The sequence below is a fragment of the Ascaphus truei genome, chromosome 11 (genome assembly GCF_040206685.1).
Source record: "Ascaphus truei isolate aAscTru1 chromosome 11, aAscTru1.hap1, whole genome shotgun sequence".
NCBI classification, from domain to species: domain Eukaryota; kingdom Metazoa; phylum Chordata; class Amphibia; order Anura; family Ascaphidae; genus Ascaphus; species Ascaphus truei.
Window position 1 is genome coordinate 46,250,523 of NC_134493.1, and position 15,975 is coordinate 46,266,497.

Below are 15,975 nucleotides of genomic sequence, written 5' to 3' on the forward strand. Positions count from 1 at the left end.
TTCTTCTATACCATCTTGATTGCTGAGAGAAACACTATGCAATGTCTTCATGCCAGAGGTCTTTCATGTCTTTGGTGTCTTGATGATTATGAAGATTGCTGTATGAACTGCCAGTCCAGATATGACTGTTTCATCATTTCCATTTTAAGTAAGTGTCCATATTTTGCCTGTTATTTGTATATCTGTTGTGTTCAACTTTATCAAGGAATAAATTATAATTTATCATATCTAAGTCTCGTCCCAGTTCAACCCAGTTATATATATATATATATATATATATATATATATATATATATATATATATATATATATATTTGGTGTAAATTACAGCCTGTCATAAAGCTATCGTCACATTCCTGCTCTCTTAAATCCTGTTTCTGGTATATTTGTGCCACTTTCTAATCCTGAGATACCAAGACATGAGAAACGGGATTCAAGAGGAGGAAGGAACCGTCTGCCATGGATTGCCATTGAAAACCAAGAAGGCATTTCAAAATTGAGCTATCAATAACTCCCCCATCTGTGTGGATTTAAATAAGAGAGTTATGCTTTGGGAACAAGGATGCATCATAATAGGAACTTAACTCTAAGTGCATTTTAAAGACTATTCCTGCTTTAAATACCTTGTAATTTTTATATGGGTCTGGGCCCCTTTATAAACGCCCAAAGGATGACCACCTCAAGACCGTGTTATTTCCTGAATGGCTTTAAAAGGCTGAACTGGCTGGAGTTTCTATTTTTAATACAATGGTGGCTTTTTCAACAACTTCAGCCAGGTTGCACATTTACACCATCACAGTTTGAAAACCTGGTCTCATCAGGCAATCAGGAGCCAGCACTATTTGTGGCTGCAATAATGGATGTTAAACGTGCTGTTGTTGCATAGCAGTTTTATTGTAAATGGGGGTTATATAGCATTAAAAAAGTGTATTGTGTATTGTTTAAAAGAGTATTGTGTCATAAAAATGACGCTAATCAGGGCATTTGATCATACAACTTACAGCCTCGATTTGAACCTTTTCTGCACTTATGATTTGGCGAGTTACAATAGAAGGCGTTACTGGATGTGTTCATTTAAGATTACATCATAATCTGCAATTAGATCCATTTTATTCCATTGTTTCAATGACAAAGTCGGAAATGGCATAAATCCTTCTAGTAAAGATTTGAGGCAAATGTTAGACATGTTTTTTTACTGTACATTTCATGTAGAGCCAAGTACAGATATAGCCAACGTTATTGCGCGCAATGACTCGCTCCCGTGGGTGATATAGCACAATCAGCCTCTGCCCCCCCTCTCACACGCAACTGATTCAAAACACTGGCCACTTCTGCCGCCTGCCACGGGCTGCAATAATGTTGGCTACAGCTACACACATATATCATTTTTGCATCTGTTTCTAGCCTTACATTGGGTGAGTTTAATATATCTCCTGCAAAGGATATATAAGGCTGCGCTTATAGTGCCGGCGACGCGACGGCGACGTCAGGCTGCGGTCGCTGGAAAAATCAGATTGAGATGACTTCCAGCGATCGCAACCAAGCCGTCGCTGCGCTTATAGTGCCTGGCGACGGCGATATCGCACCAAAACAAATACACTGAATCCGTCGCATGCGCTTATAGTAGGCGCGACGGAGCGACCAAAAATTTGGAAGCCAGTGTTATTTTATTTTTGGAGAGACAGTCGCCACATGTGGCTGTCTCGAAACCAATCACAGAGCGCCTATTGCACTCTGCCCTCCCCCTTGGTGACGTCACTGGACTTGTCGCCAGCGACGTCGCTCAAACTTTAAGTGCAACTTTCGCCAATGGCGACAGCTTCGGTCGCGTCGCCGGCACTATAAACGCGGCCTTAGCTTCACGCCCCCAATCCTTGTGCCTATGTATGGGGAAAAACTAGCACATGGAAAATATCACTAACACTACATAAAAGGCTTTAAACAAAACAGTTTAGATCAGGATTCCCAAGCTGGTTAACGTTTTATCTATGCTCAGCCTTTTGAATTATTTTATTCATGTGGATTTCGCTACAATTTTTGTGCACTCCTTTCATATGATATTGTTTGAAAAGATCCTTTGTGTATCAGCCCATCGTGTGTCTGATTGCCTTTGTTTTGGGGCTCGGTAGCAGAAACGTCTGCCGGAGCATCTGCTCTTTCCTTCGAGCTGCTTCTCTTATTATGCGTGTCTCACGTGCCTGACACTTTGCTGAATCTGACATGTCAGGAGATGTGCTGAGACTTTCAGCCTTTGCTGACATTCAGTTTCCGTCTCTTGACTAAATGTGAGGAATCCAATGTTAAAACAAATACTACACTTTCTTCTTGGTATAATAGGGACCACTACAATATTATTTGAGGGCTGTGAATGACCATAATCCTGTATTTTGTGAATATTTCTGTATTCAAGTTGCATGAATGTAATGAGTGTTCATACTGTTTGAAGCTCTTTCAGCTTTTCAGTGACAACTCTTCAGCAAGGTTGATTTTCTAGCCTGACTGCCCTCTACTGTTGGATAATTATTTCCATAGCTGGCCAGATAGAGCAGGGGTGCACAAACTGTGGGGCAAGATTTTTTTGGGGGTGCGCAGTGCTTACCGAAGCCCTGCACTCTTCCCGAAGGCATTTAAATCAAATGCCGGGGACCGTGCGAGTCCTCTGTATCTCTTACCTTGACTCAGACGACGCATTGCTATGGCAACACGGTGTCAAATGACACCGCAGGGTCACGTGACTGCGCTGTCATTTGACATCGCATCATCATAGCAACGCGGTGTCAATTGACGCTGCAGGCTCATGTGTCGGGACGTCACATGACCCCACGGAGTCATTTGACGCTCTGGTAAGGTAAGGGGAGGTACGAACACGGAGGAGGTGCTGGCAGGGGGGCGCAGTACCAAACGTTTGCACTCCCCTGAGATAGAGGATGATGATGATGATGATAATAATAATAACTTTATTTATATAGCGCTTTTTTCCCAGTGGGAGAAATGTTTTTATTGACGTAAATAAATAATGTTTGTATTTGTAGTTTTCCTAATAATAATAACTTTATGTATATCGTGCTTTTCTCCCAAAGGGACTCAAAGCGCTTCACAGTTACAAAAAGTGAAAAGGAAGAAAACATTACGGTTATAAAAGAGACCAAACACCAGGAAAGATACAATACAGGATGGGACGGTACTGTAGCTATTAAATGCCGGACAGGTTGTAATTCATTGATTAAATGCCTGAGAAACAGGTTGGTTTTGAGTCTGTTTTTATAGATTCCCAGAGAGGGGGCCTCTCGCACTGTGTGAAGCAGACTGTTCTAGAGAGTGGGAGCAGCGTGGGTAAAACCTCGGGCCCCAAAGGAAGTCACGGAGATTCTGGGAACTGTTAGGAGTCCTTCACCTGCAGATAGAAGTGAGCGAATATGAGTGTAGGGAGCTTGAAGCTCTCTCAGATAGCTGGGACGCTGGGCGTGTAGTGCTTTGAATGTCAACAATATACAAACAATATGGTGAAAAGATATAGGCGCTTCCTCTACAACCAACGTGATAGATGTAGTGATTCAAGTGACATCAAATTATACGTGACTTTATATAATACACAGTGCAATCCGTGAATAGTGCAATAAGGGAACACACAATCTGTGATAGAATTAGAATATGAAGTTGTTACTCCCTGTTCAGACCCTCTGGTAGGGTCTGTGTTCGATGGTCCCCAAAGTAATGCAAGTATTCTTCCAAATCCAGGGGGAGCATAGGAGATGTTCAACCAATAAATATAAACAGAAACAACAAATCTAAGTGTAGGTGTAATCACATGTGTGAGATTATAGGAAAATATGGGCTCCTATGTGCTGCCTACTCACAGTGTGACAGATTAATTGGGCATATCCAAAACTCAGGCAGTCTTTTCTCAGATGTGGGGGTTGAGTTGTTGTTGGTACCTCAATACATAAAAAAGAGAGGAACCATTGTGCAGATCAAAATAATAAAAACTTTATGCTTTAAAAAATATAAAAACCGCACTCACATTATGTGCAATTATAAAAGGTATTTAACACTTATAGTGTATGGTGCTTAAACGACGTGGACTAGCTCACCGCCACTGTCCCCTTAGGTGTCGCTGGTGGTACTAGAGTGGTGTCCTGCTCTTCCCGGCGTCTTCCTAGGGCTCTGTGGTGTCCCACGAACAACCCTCCTGCTTGTAGCAGCTGTTTGGAGCGGCGTCCCAGTCCTGCCGGAGTCTCCCTGGGCTCTGCAACGTCACTTCCGGTACCTCCGGCGGCACTTCCAGGTTTCGTTTTTTACGTGTATAACGCATATCACAAGTGTAGAGTCTCAGGGGGCTGTCACTCTACGCGTTTCGCTTCCGTGAGCTTTGTCAGGAGTGCCTTTTATGATTGCACAGATTGTGAGACACATGCTGGAAGCCTGGAGGGAAAGCAGCTTGACTCAAGCCAATCCTTCCATGAGGAAGTCACTCACGTGATGATACGCGATGGGACGTAAGCTGACGTCATCACGTTGCGGAGATACGTGAGGAGGCCTGGTCTTTACCTGCATGCTAGCAGTTGATCATGGATGCTCAGCTGTTCTACACACACCACAGGACCAAGGTATCCATCTGAGGTAGGAACCGACGGACTACACGATCTGGTCCCCAAGTGCCCAGCTGCACGGCTCTGGACCCCAATTCTTATCTGGTGAAGTCACCTGCACAGAGATTTCTCTGACATGGAAACAAAAGAAACAGCGCACAACGCCAAATAGTGAAGCAAGTAATGCTATGTATTAGTAATTACAGGGTAATAAATCTGCGTACATCAAAACAGTGGAATAGGTGCATTTAGTGTGTTTCACACAAGTTACCACTCAGCAACTGTTGTCAGAAGAGTCTGCAGCTTGCTTCTCTCAGCGGGGGCGCTACGTTGGTTCAGGAGCAGGATTAATGTCCAAAAACCCTCATCCAGCAGTACATCGCTCCCAAGGGGATTTCCCTTTACAGCAACCACGCTCCGTTGCAGGTATTGGTGCTTGGTGGGACCGCTCGCGCTTCCAAGCCGTCTGGTGCAGCTCGTGTAACTCAGCAAGCAGATCCACTGTACGGGGGTAAGACCTCAGCTCTGCAAGGGTACACTCGGCGTGCCACGTTGTCGCTCCGTCACGGGATACTGCGTGATGACGTCACAGTCTCCGCAGCAGCGAGGGAACCGGCAGGGAGGCAGTCAAAGTCTCTCAAAGTCTCTCATATGCCCAAAATTACCACTGGGAGTAATACTAGCAGGGTGAAGCCAATGGAGGCAATGGCAATATTAAGGCACTAGATAAAAATCATCCTACATGTTTCGTAGAATAAACTACTTCTTCAGGGGATGATTTTTATCTAGTGCCTTAATATTGCCATTGCCTCCATTGGCTTCACCCTGCTAGTATTACTCCCAGTGGTAATTTTGGGCATATGAGAGACTTTGAGAGACTTTGACTGCCTCCCTGCCAGTTCCCTCGCTGCTGCGGAGACTGTGACGTCATCACGCAGTATCCCGTGACGGAGCGACAACGTGGCACGCCGAGTGTACCCTTGCAGAGCTGAGGTCTTACCCCCGTACAGTGGATCTGCTTGCTGAGTTACACGAGCTGCACCAGACGGCTTGGAAGCGCGAGCGGTCCCACCAAGCACCAATACCTGCAACGGAGCGTGGTTGCTGTAAAGGGAAATCCCCTTGGGAGCGATGTACTGCTGGATGAGGGTTTTTGGACATTAATCCTGCTCCTGAACCAACGTAGCGCCCCCGCTGAGAGAAGCAAGCTGCAGACTCTTCTGACAACAGTTGCTGAGTGGTAACTTGTGTGAAACACACTAAATGCACCTATTCCACTGTTTTGATGTACGCAGATTTATTACCCTGTAATTACTAATACATAGCATTACTTGCTTCACTATTTGGCGTTGTGCGCTGTTTCTTTTGTTTCCATTTCTTAGAGTGTGGGGGGTGCTGAGCCACCCCCTGTGTTTATAGCAGCAGACGCCTCTACAAATACACGGTTATGTGATATAATTTTCTTCATATATACACCCTCACTGTGGTTATTGTGATTTATTTCTTGGTCACTTATTTATGTGGTTTAGTCACTGCACTATATTTATATTCCAAATTCTGGGTTAGATAGTAGCGCACAGTATTTTCTCTGTTTTTTAATTTCTCTGACATGTCTGTTATTTTTACCTTCTTCTGAGAGCAGGTCCAATAGACCGTGTTTCTCTCTCTTTTCTAACATTACATTTCATTTTACACCAAGTAATGCTATGGAGCTTGTGCTTCCTTCTGTCTTTTTCTTGATATATATATATATATATATATATATAGATGTAGAGGTATCTGTACCGTGTTAGCCGAGCTTAATAATCAAAAACGAATAGACGATACCGTTCTGTGGCTAACTAAATGCTTTTATTTGTGCGAGCTTTCGAGATACACTGATCTCCTCTTCCGGCGATGTTACAATGGATAAAGCCAGAAAGGTTAAAATTAAAAACAGTGCATGTAAGAATGTTATCTGTGACTGAAACTTATCCCTCCCCCTGTGTAGTATGCGATTTATGACTTGAGGTGTTAAATAGTCCCTGAATGTTAGTGATATAAGAGTGCGTGCCAATGTATGTATGCAAATGTCAATTTATAAAGCGCCCACAGTGTATACAGCGCTTTACAAAAGGTGTGTGTGGAGTGGGAGTGTATATCAATGGTTTGGGTAGGTGTGGAAATGTAAGAGGGTGTTGCATTACTAAAAGTGTGTGTAGATACTATGTGGTCCCTATTGGTATATAGGGATGGGATTACATAGAGTATTTGTATGTGTAAGAGACAGCTGTGTGTGCATGCATATAGCGCAGTATGTATAGACATGGCCTTTAGCACATACAATTAGAGCATACATGATTGTAATACATGACAACTTTTTGCGATTCTACCTAGCGGAAGCTTCATTGTGTCTGTAGTGTCTTACCGTGATCATCCTCAAGTATATATATATATATATATATATATATATATATATATATATATATATTTAAGAACATAGAAAAAAACTTACCCCAAAGCATTTTTCCTTTTTGGCTTCAGTCAGCATTTCAGCCATTCCAGGGAGTAAGACTGGGAATATGTAACATTCCAAATATTTGCGTGGAGAACCTAAGCAATGGATATGGTTGTCAATCACAAATAGGTTTTGTGTGAGAGCATATCTATATATTTCTTTTAAAAATACATTTGTGTTTGTGTCCTGTTTATCACAAGTTAATCTATCTTTGAAACTGATGGTGACAGAAACGACATATCTACAAGGAGTGAGTTTGTGCTTCAATATTTATAGGAGCAATATAAACCGGCTGTTTTTATAATTCATTATTATTATTTTTTTTATTACATAGGATTGATGCAGGGGGCTCTGGAGCTGAACCCCATCCATTTCAGTTAAGGGGCCCCCCTGTCTCCCGAGATACTTACCTCCGAAGGGTGTGCCGATATTTCGGCAAAGTTTAAAGCTCCCGCGTCACATGGGCCAATAGGAAGTGAAACCTGATGACGTCACGGTTTCCTATTGGCCTGCAGGAAGCGGGAGCTTTGATACTCCGAAATTACATGATCCCTGCTAGCGGAGCGGCTACCGGCATCCCCTACAGAGGTTTCTTGGGAAACAAGGCGTCCCTGGGGCTGAAATCATTCGGGTACAGCTCCAGGGACCCCCTGCTTCAATGCTATGCTAAAAAAACAACAACAAAAACAACCTTAACCCTTAGGCTTAACCCCTTAAACATGTACCTATTACTACCCTTTGGCCCTAAAGAAGCAATCTCACCAGAAGCCTATATAAGTTTAACTCATATAATGTTAGTATCTAGCCTCCTGATCATGTCCGGCTCTTAAAAACAAAATAAAAAATAGAATATTAGTGTAAAATGTCCTTATTGTTTAGCATCTGAGGTTACCGTGATTACTTTGAGACTGCACTTGGCCCAAGGGAAAGCTCCATTTAAACATCCCGGATAAAAAATGGTGACCAGCGCAGACTGCCCCTGTAATGCTTACTACTGTATGTGGTGGACCACAGAGATAAGATGTCAGAGTTCTGATCTAATGCATCTGCCAAGGAGGGACAAGCCATATCCTTAGCTTGTTTAAACAGCTGTTCATATTCCTCAGACGTTTGTACATTTTCTCTCCCCTGGATGTGAAAACTACTTACAAAATGACCCTGGATCTTTCAGTGGATAAATCTGTTTGTTACCGTTTTCTGATATTCCAGCAGCACACAAACCATCAAGATAGGAAGATATGATATACTTCTACAAATATTAAGCGTTTCGTGTACTTACAGTTATAATGTAAAAACCCAGCAAGCTTTCTATACGTACATGTCTTATGATCAGAAACGAATGTGTCGGCAGTTGTATATGTACCAGACTCTACAGCGTTTAAATCCTGATTGTCTTTTTCCTGCATGTAAAAAAATATATATCTCTACAAGATTTTCTATTGGAGAAAACAGCAAACTTTGCAAGGTTACATATATGATACAGCTTGCATAAAAGGGAGTGTATATAGTCTATCTACCAATATTTCTCAGTAATATATGTATAGCAAACATACATCAAGCAACATGTTGGTATATAACTATTAATTACGCAATATATACAAGTAACTAATCCACACACACACATATGTGTGTGTGTAAATTATTATCATAATGCAAATATATTCAGAGACAATACAAGGAGCTTTGAAAAGAACTATTCATACCAAGGGCAGTACAAACGACACAGGGTCATCCCTTACGGTTGGAGGACAGGAGATTTCATCAGCAACAAAGGAAAGGGTTATTTACAGTAAAGGCAGTTACAATGTGGAATTCATTACTCATGGAGACTGTGATGGCAGATATAATAGATATGTTCAATAAAAATCTTGGCCGTCTTTTTAGAAAGGAAAGGTATACAGGGATATACCAAATAAGTAAGTATGGGAAGGATGTTGATCCAGGGAGAACTCCATTATTTGGAGCCAGGAAGGAATTTATTTTTCTTGAACTTGATGGACGTATGTCTTTTTTCAACCTCATCTACTATGTAACGGTATAACTATGTAATGCGTACATACTGTAAGTGTATCAACTAATGGGCACAGTAAATTATGGGCCATATTTACTAAGCACTGCTTAGTAATCAGTGACGCCATGACCACGTGATCGTGAAGTACCGGAGGGGCTGTAGCACTCTGGTACCGCGGCCCCTCCGACACCCAAAGGGTTTAAGACGATTCAATTGGTTTAAGGGAGACAATTGTATTACTAAGTTGTTACAAAATGTTTGTATTTTCTTTTGAGCCAAGTGGCACTGCAGCTTTAACCTATCTGCATATTGAGTGCGGGGCAGGAGCACAGCAACGTGCTTTTCCTTCTGACAGTAATGAAGAATTAAACAACAAAAAAAGGACCTTTGGGAAATGTTCTGAATAATAAAATAAATACCATGTGTGCTGTTTGAGTTATTTTTCACCTCACACGTCTAGAAAAACATATTAAAAAAGCACACACTGACTTCTGTCCCTGAGTCAGAGTTTTGCCAAAAGCAAAGCTCTTCGGTTTGTATTTTATACAAACAAATCAAAAAGCATGCAGCGTGTCCCCGACAATTTATAGTTTGCAACACGCAGTGCGCGATCCAGGATATAAATCGCATTGTTTGTACTTACAGAAGTTATTGATTTTCCTCTTGATTTAAAACCCGCAGGCAACGTCGGCTGCTCCAGCTCATACTCTAAAGACAAAGACAACATCAGTGATATACAGATTATTTACGAATAGGGTCATGGGTGCATTGCCCTATCAGGTGATCGGGGTTGCCTCGTGTGGGTTGGTGCGGTGGGCATTTGCTGTGGTTCCTCAGCAGCATCGGCGGCCGCCGGCGCGTCCCCAGCTCCCTGACCGCATGCCACACTCTCCCTTCTCCTATCGGAGCCGGGATCCAACTACCACCCGACCAGAGTGTTATAATTACCTAAATGTCACCTTACTAAATTATTAAAATAATAAAGTTAGGACAGTGCCTGGTCATCTCCTAATAATAATAGAATGTTCTTGTACAGCGCTGCTAGTATTACGTAGCGCTTTACAGAGACATTTGCCAACAATCTATGTTTTTGGTGCCTGAGGCACAGGGAGATAAAGTGACTTGCCCAAGGTCACAAGGAGCCGACGCCAGGAATTAAACCTGATTCCCCTGCTTCATACTCAGTGCCAGTCACTGTTTACTCACTGAGCCACTACTTCTCCCATGACCACCTCTACTATAGGCGTTACTCTTTCTCCCACCACTACTTGTTAGGTCAGCGCGCGTCTTTCTCCGTCCGGCCAAGCGCAGAGAGGATAAAAACCAAACAATATAGCGGTCACGCGGGAGATAACGTTCAGCTGGGAGCGTTTGCAAATCACTCATCACTTATTATAACGTCGCACTTTCATACTGGATTTCGCCGCCCCGTATTATAAAAACTGGAATGTGGCGACCCTACCTGTGCTAACCTGAACAGCCTTTAGTGGATATGCGGTGTTAGGGGGCGACTGTTGTGGCTGGCGGTTTTACTACCCACCACCAGTACACACTCAAGTGTACCGTTCCTGCTTATTTCCGATCGTTTCTATGCTATCAAAAACGGACAGGCATCCTAAGGACACCTATTGAAGGCCCCGGTTCCTGCACATGTGTGCTACACTCTGCACCACGCTACCACACGTGGAGGACAGGAGAGTGAACAGAGACAGCCCCAGCGCGCGGGTCTGATCTCTCAGAACTGAGATTACCCTTCATACTTCCTATGTGATGCCCTACTCCTGTGATAGACACCAGAATCGGGGATTATTAAAGAAATTTTATATCTCTCATCTTGGTGCGCTTTTGTGTTTTTTCTTGTTTAGGGGAAACACCTCTTTTACATACAGTATCATTCGCACTAATAGCTGGAAACAAAATAACCACACGTTATTTAAGGAGTAGCACTGGCTTAACCTTGGGTTATTTGCTTTAGTGGATAGGCGTTATAATTAACATAATGTTACATTAGGTTAAACAGGCTAATGGATCTTTGTGGATGTAGGCTTTGCAATGCATTTCTCCGTAATCATGCATCGGGATCCATTCTGTGGGTAAATTAATAAACAGGGAGATAAAACCCAAACAGAGCAGGTCTTGGTTGTAAACCAGCCGCCCTGTTTCCAGAACCTACTTTGTATTCCAGTCTGCTCACTTTTTATAAAGGACATTTCTAGCGGCTAGGACTGGGAAATAAACCCTTTTTCACACCGGGAAAGCTCTGAATTGTGAATCTGTATTCTACAAAGACAGGCGAGCAGACCCTTCCAACATGTCATTTGTATTGTGCAATAGCCAAGCTTTATTTTGATTCAAGATGGGACAACATTGGTTTATGGCCAGGAACAAAACCATTAAATAAACACTTTGTTATCCTGAACAAGAAATGTATTTGTTCACAAGCATGCAGCTGCACTGATCTTTAAGGGCTGGAAGAGATGCCATCCTGCAGCTGTGATAGCATTGTCCTACTCTACATTTGTATATTGTTTTTAGCATTAAAGACTCAGTCCCGCTTAGGACCAGAATGAACAGTGAGGTTAAAAAGGAGGGACTGACACCGTAAAAAGTACAATGTAGAATCAGTAACCAACCTCAAACTGATAAGTTTAAAATAGCTGTCTTTGAGAGGGTCCAGCTCACGCATCTACCTTGACCAAGGTTTAGCTCAGTGGTGCTTAAAGTCAGCCCTTGAGGACAACCATCAGAATAGGTTTTTAGGATTTCTCTAATTAACACATACCTCACCTATTAGACCTGTCTTAAATATCACTGAGATAACTTGCTTGGGTATGTATTGTCCTGCACATGTGGCCTTTTTGTTAGCCCTTGAGCAAGCCCATTCTAGGTTATGTGCCACCCCTAAGCAAGCCTTATTAAGACCCCACTAAAAAAAATGTCGTCCCTCCCTACCTTGGAACCAGGAAGTCTCCAGAGATGAACCGCATTAATTTCGGCTCTGGGGACCACCTGCTTCCTGAGATACTTGCCTCCTTAGTGGGTGCCGGTATCTCCTGCTCAGGATTAAATGTCCCATCACATGGACCGATAGGAAGCCGTGACCTACGCCACGTTAGCATAATGTGGATGACATCATACTGGTGGGAGTGATTGGGGAAAGTGGTCCGTGTCACCACGCGTAGAGCTTGACTAAGATGCGTCCGATTATGTGCTATTTTTAATTTTGCCAGAGTTTTAATTTGTTAATGGGGTCTCCTTGATACACATTTAGTCATGAGCACTGCTACCTCTATAGAAGAGTGCGTACTGTGAGCACCGATCCAGCCCATACTGAGAGACGGAGCGCTGATAAAGGCCGCCTTCACAAGCTATAGAAACTTGGCTGCACTACTGCTAACATCTAGATCAGTAATGTGACTCAACCACAGGGCTAATCAATACTGCAAATCCAACACTAGGGATATTGCAGAGACTGACTAATAGGCTACCAAACATTACTTGCGATTTGTATGCTAAGAATTACTCTATTTAACATAGCGGGTGATCTGTGCATGAATGAGCACGCATTAGGAGCATTTACCCGCTAATAACCGCATGGTCTCTGATGCAGTCAGCAATATCTTTCACCCCCCTGTATAGGGTTACTTAACAACATATACCAGTTCGCCTACAGATTGTGCGTCTGTGCGATTTACAGTCATAATAACTTGTAGCGGCAACAGTACTGCGAAGTGCTCGTAGGAAGTACCAATTGCCTATTGAACTAGTAACCGTTACCATTTGGAAGAAGACTAAGTGTAACATCACGTGGATACATTAGTATCCTTCTTTCCCTATATGATACATTACATCTTAATACCAATTTGCAAAGCGGTTGAACTATGCCACTCTAAGGCCGCGATTATAGTGGGAGCGCGCGACGGAGCGCAGGAGTCGCGCACGCCTATCGCTCGCACGAAACATGAACTCTGCAATTGCGATGAAGCGCACGGTGGGGAGGCGTGGCCATGACATCCCATCCTGCGCTCCTTCACGCACGCGCTCCCCAATTTGCGTACCACTGCTTTAACTGATCTATTTGTTTAGAGCCTTCGAGTGAAAACACTCACAGCTGATCAAATAGTGTCATGTGTTCTGATTTTAAATCTGAAAGCCACTTTACATGCAGCCCAACGAGCAATGTGTTCATCTCCCTCTTTGTACTGCACATGCCACAATTGGAGGCTTGGTGGCGGGGGCGCGGCCATGATGTCACTCGGCTGGTTTGCCCTCATTGGCTGAACCGCTGCCGTGACGTGGCCAGCGCTCCATCGCCACAAGAAAACACAAAAATCTTGTCGTCAGAAAATCTGGTCGCACATCACGATTGCTACATGTGCGCGCAGGCAACTACTTGGACCAGACCCATTTAGGGGCGGATCTTGTTCCTGCAGCACACGCCATAGCGAGCGCAGCAGTAGACACTGGGGCCAAGGCCTTATTTCGCAATGGGCATAATTCTGTAACTCTTGGCAATTAATCAAAACCACTGTGATTGGCTATATTTTCTTGTACTGTGATTGGTTAGACTAAAGTCATGTGACGCAGCCGTCGATCCAAAAAACAAATTTGTTTGTCTGCTCAAACGTTGCCGCTCCGTCGCGCTTAAGCGCGCGCCCAATTGCAAACACTGTGGCCACCATCATTGAGGAACACACATTTGTTATCGCGGTGCGCCATGTCGCGTGCGTCGTTGCGGTTACTATAATTGAATCCTAAAATCAAATAAAGCAATATAACTACAGTGATGTCAATAACCCTAAAATTCTATATGCCTAGTGACCTCTTGTTGTTTTTACATGCATTACTAACACCAGGAAGGTCAATTACCTAGCAGGTACATTTGGCGCTGTTCTAGTGTGTGTGTGTGTGTGTGTGTGCGTGTGCGTGTGTGTATGTGTATGTGTAATAGTGCAGAATAAATTAGTTCTTCAGTATTAGGTGATACCTTTTTTATTTGGACTAACAATTTATGTCATAGTACAATATGACATAAATTGTCAGTCCAAATAAAAATGGTATCACCTAATACTGAAGAACTCATTTATTCTGCACTATCGCAACTGGACTAACACGGCTATTTCCTTTTTATTTATATATATATATATATATATATATATATATATATATATATATATATAATCAAAAAATAAATAGATGATACCGTTCTGTGGCTAACGAAATGCTTTTATTTGTGCGAGCTTTCGAGATACACTGATCTCTTCTTCCGGCGATGTTACAATGAATGAAGCAAGGATAACTTCCTTGAATTGAAGTTATCCTTGCTTCATTCATTGTAACATCGCCGGAAGAAGAGATCAGTGTATCTCGAAAGCTCGCACAAATAAAAGCATTTCGTTAGCCACAGAACGGTATCATCTATTTATTTTTTGATTATTGAAGCTCGGCTAACACGGTACTGATACCTCTACATGTATATATATATCAGGAACAGGGCACATATAAAACAGGATATGAAATAAAGGCAAAGGAATCGTACATACAGTACTGTCCAAAAAGGTACAAAAGAGGCAATACAGGACAGGCACTCCTATACTCGAAAAAAGTGACATTTATTTACTCAACGTTTCGGTCCCCAAAGGTACCTTTCTCAACAGGTATATTTGGTGCTGTTCTATTCTGTTCCTATATATCATATTTAAGAATATTTATATTTGAATTCATTTATCGTAGTGTGTGTGTGTGTGTGTGTGTGTGTGTGTGTGTGTGTGTGTGTGTGTGTGTGTGTGTGTGTGTGTGTGTGTGTGTGTGTGTATGTGTATAAAAAAAACCCAGTAAAACTAATGAATTTTATTCAGAAAGATCATTTAAATAAAGGTTATTCAAGCTATTCTAAAACATTATTCTGAAATAATGTGTGTGTGCGTGTCGTTCTGTCCAATGTGGAGACCAAAACGTTGAGTAAGTAAATTTAACTTTTTATAATTATACACACACATATATATTTATATTATTTCAGAATAATGTTTTAAAATAGCTTGAATAACCTTTATTTATATGATCTTTGTGAATAAAAAGAATTTGTTTTACTGTTTTTTTTTAGATTCCATCATAATAATAATAATAATAATAATATGAACATGTCACTGACAATGACTGTGCTATGTAGACACACATCCTAATTCGGGATAACTGCCAGAGAGGAATACATACAGATAGCACACGTGTGATTAAGCTGCAGGAAAACTGTGTATGGTTAACCCCTTCAGTTCCAGAGAGGAATACATGCAGATATCAGGCGTGTGATTAAGCTGCAGGAAAACTATGCATGGTTAACCCCTTCCGTTCCAGAGAGGAATACATGCAGATATCAGGCGTGTGATTAAGCTGCAGGAGAACTATGCATGGTTAACCCCTTCCGTTCCAGAGAGGAATACATGCAGATATCAGGCGTGTGATTAAGCTGCAGGAAAACTATGCATGGTTAACCCCTTCCGTCCCAGAGAGGAATACATGCAGATATCAGGCGTGTGATTACGCTGCAGGAGAACTATGCATGGTTAACCCCTTCCGTCCCAGAGAGGAATACATGCAGATATCAGGCGTGTGATTACGCTGCAGGAGAACTATGCATGGTTAACCCCTTCAGTACCCGAGTGGCTGCCACTGAATTGAGCTTCAGGGTATGTCTCTGTGGTTAACCCCTGCAGGGCCGCATTACAGAGCTGCGGTGAGTACCTTCGCAGATCTGATCCCACAGGCTCCGGGGCCCGGTCTCCCCGGTGCTCTCAGCCATGGTGCTGGCGGTTACCAGGGCAACCTGTAAACGGTAAGAGACTTTACCCATCATGCACAGTTTCGCTTCCGGGTCGCGGCAC

At 42.7% G+C, this 15,975-nt stretch overlaps 1 protein-coding gene across 1 annotated transcript in view; it reads right to left on the bottom strand.

Annotated features, from left to right (window-relative positions):
- Window positions 1-15,959, bottom strand: part of IQCK (IQ motif containing K) — an 84,964-nt gene extending 69,005 nt beyond the window's left edge. The window contains exons 1-4 of the mRNA XM_075566040.1: window positions 15,836-15,959; window positions 9,741-9,805; window positions 8,405-8,486; window positions 7,084-7,181 (exon numbers count right to left, since the gene is read on the bottom strand). Coding sequence (XP_075422155.1) covers window positions 7,084-7,181; window positions 8,405-8,486; window positions 9,741-9,805; window positions 15,836-15,947 — 357 coding nt within the window. The 5' untranslated portion in view covers window positions 15,948-15,959. The remainder of the gene's footprint in view (window positions 1-7,083; window positions 7,182-8,404; window positions 8,487-9,740; window positions 9,806-15,835) is intronic.
- Between the last annotated feature and the right edge of the window lie 16 nt (window positions 15,960-15,975).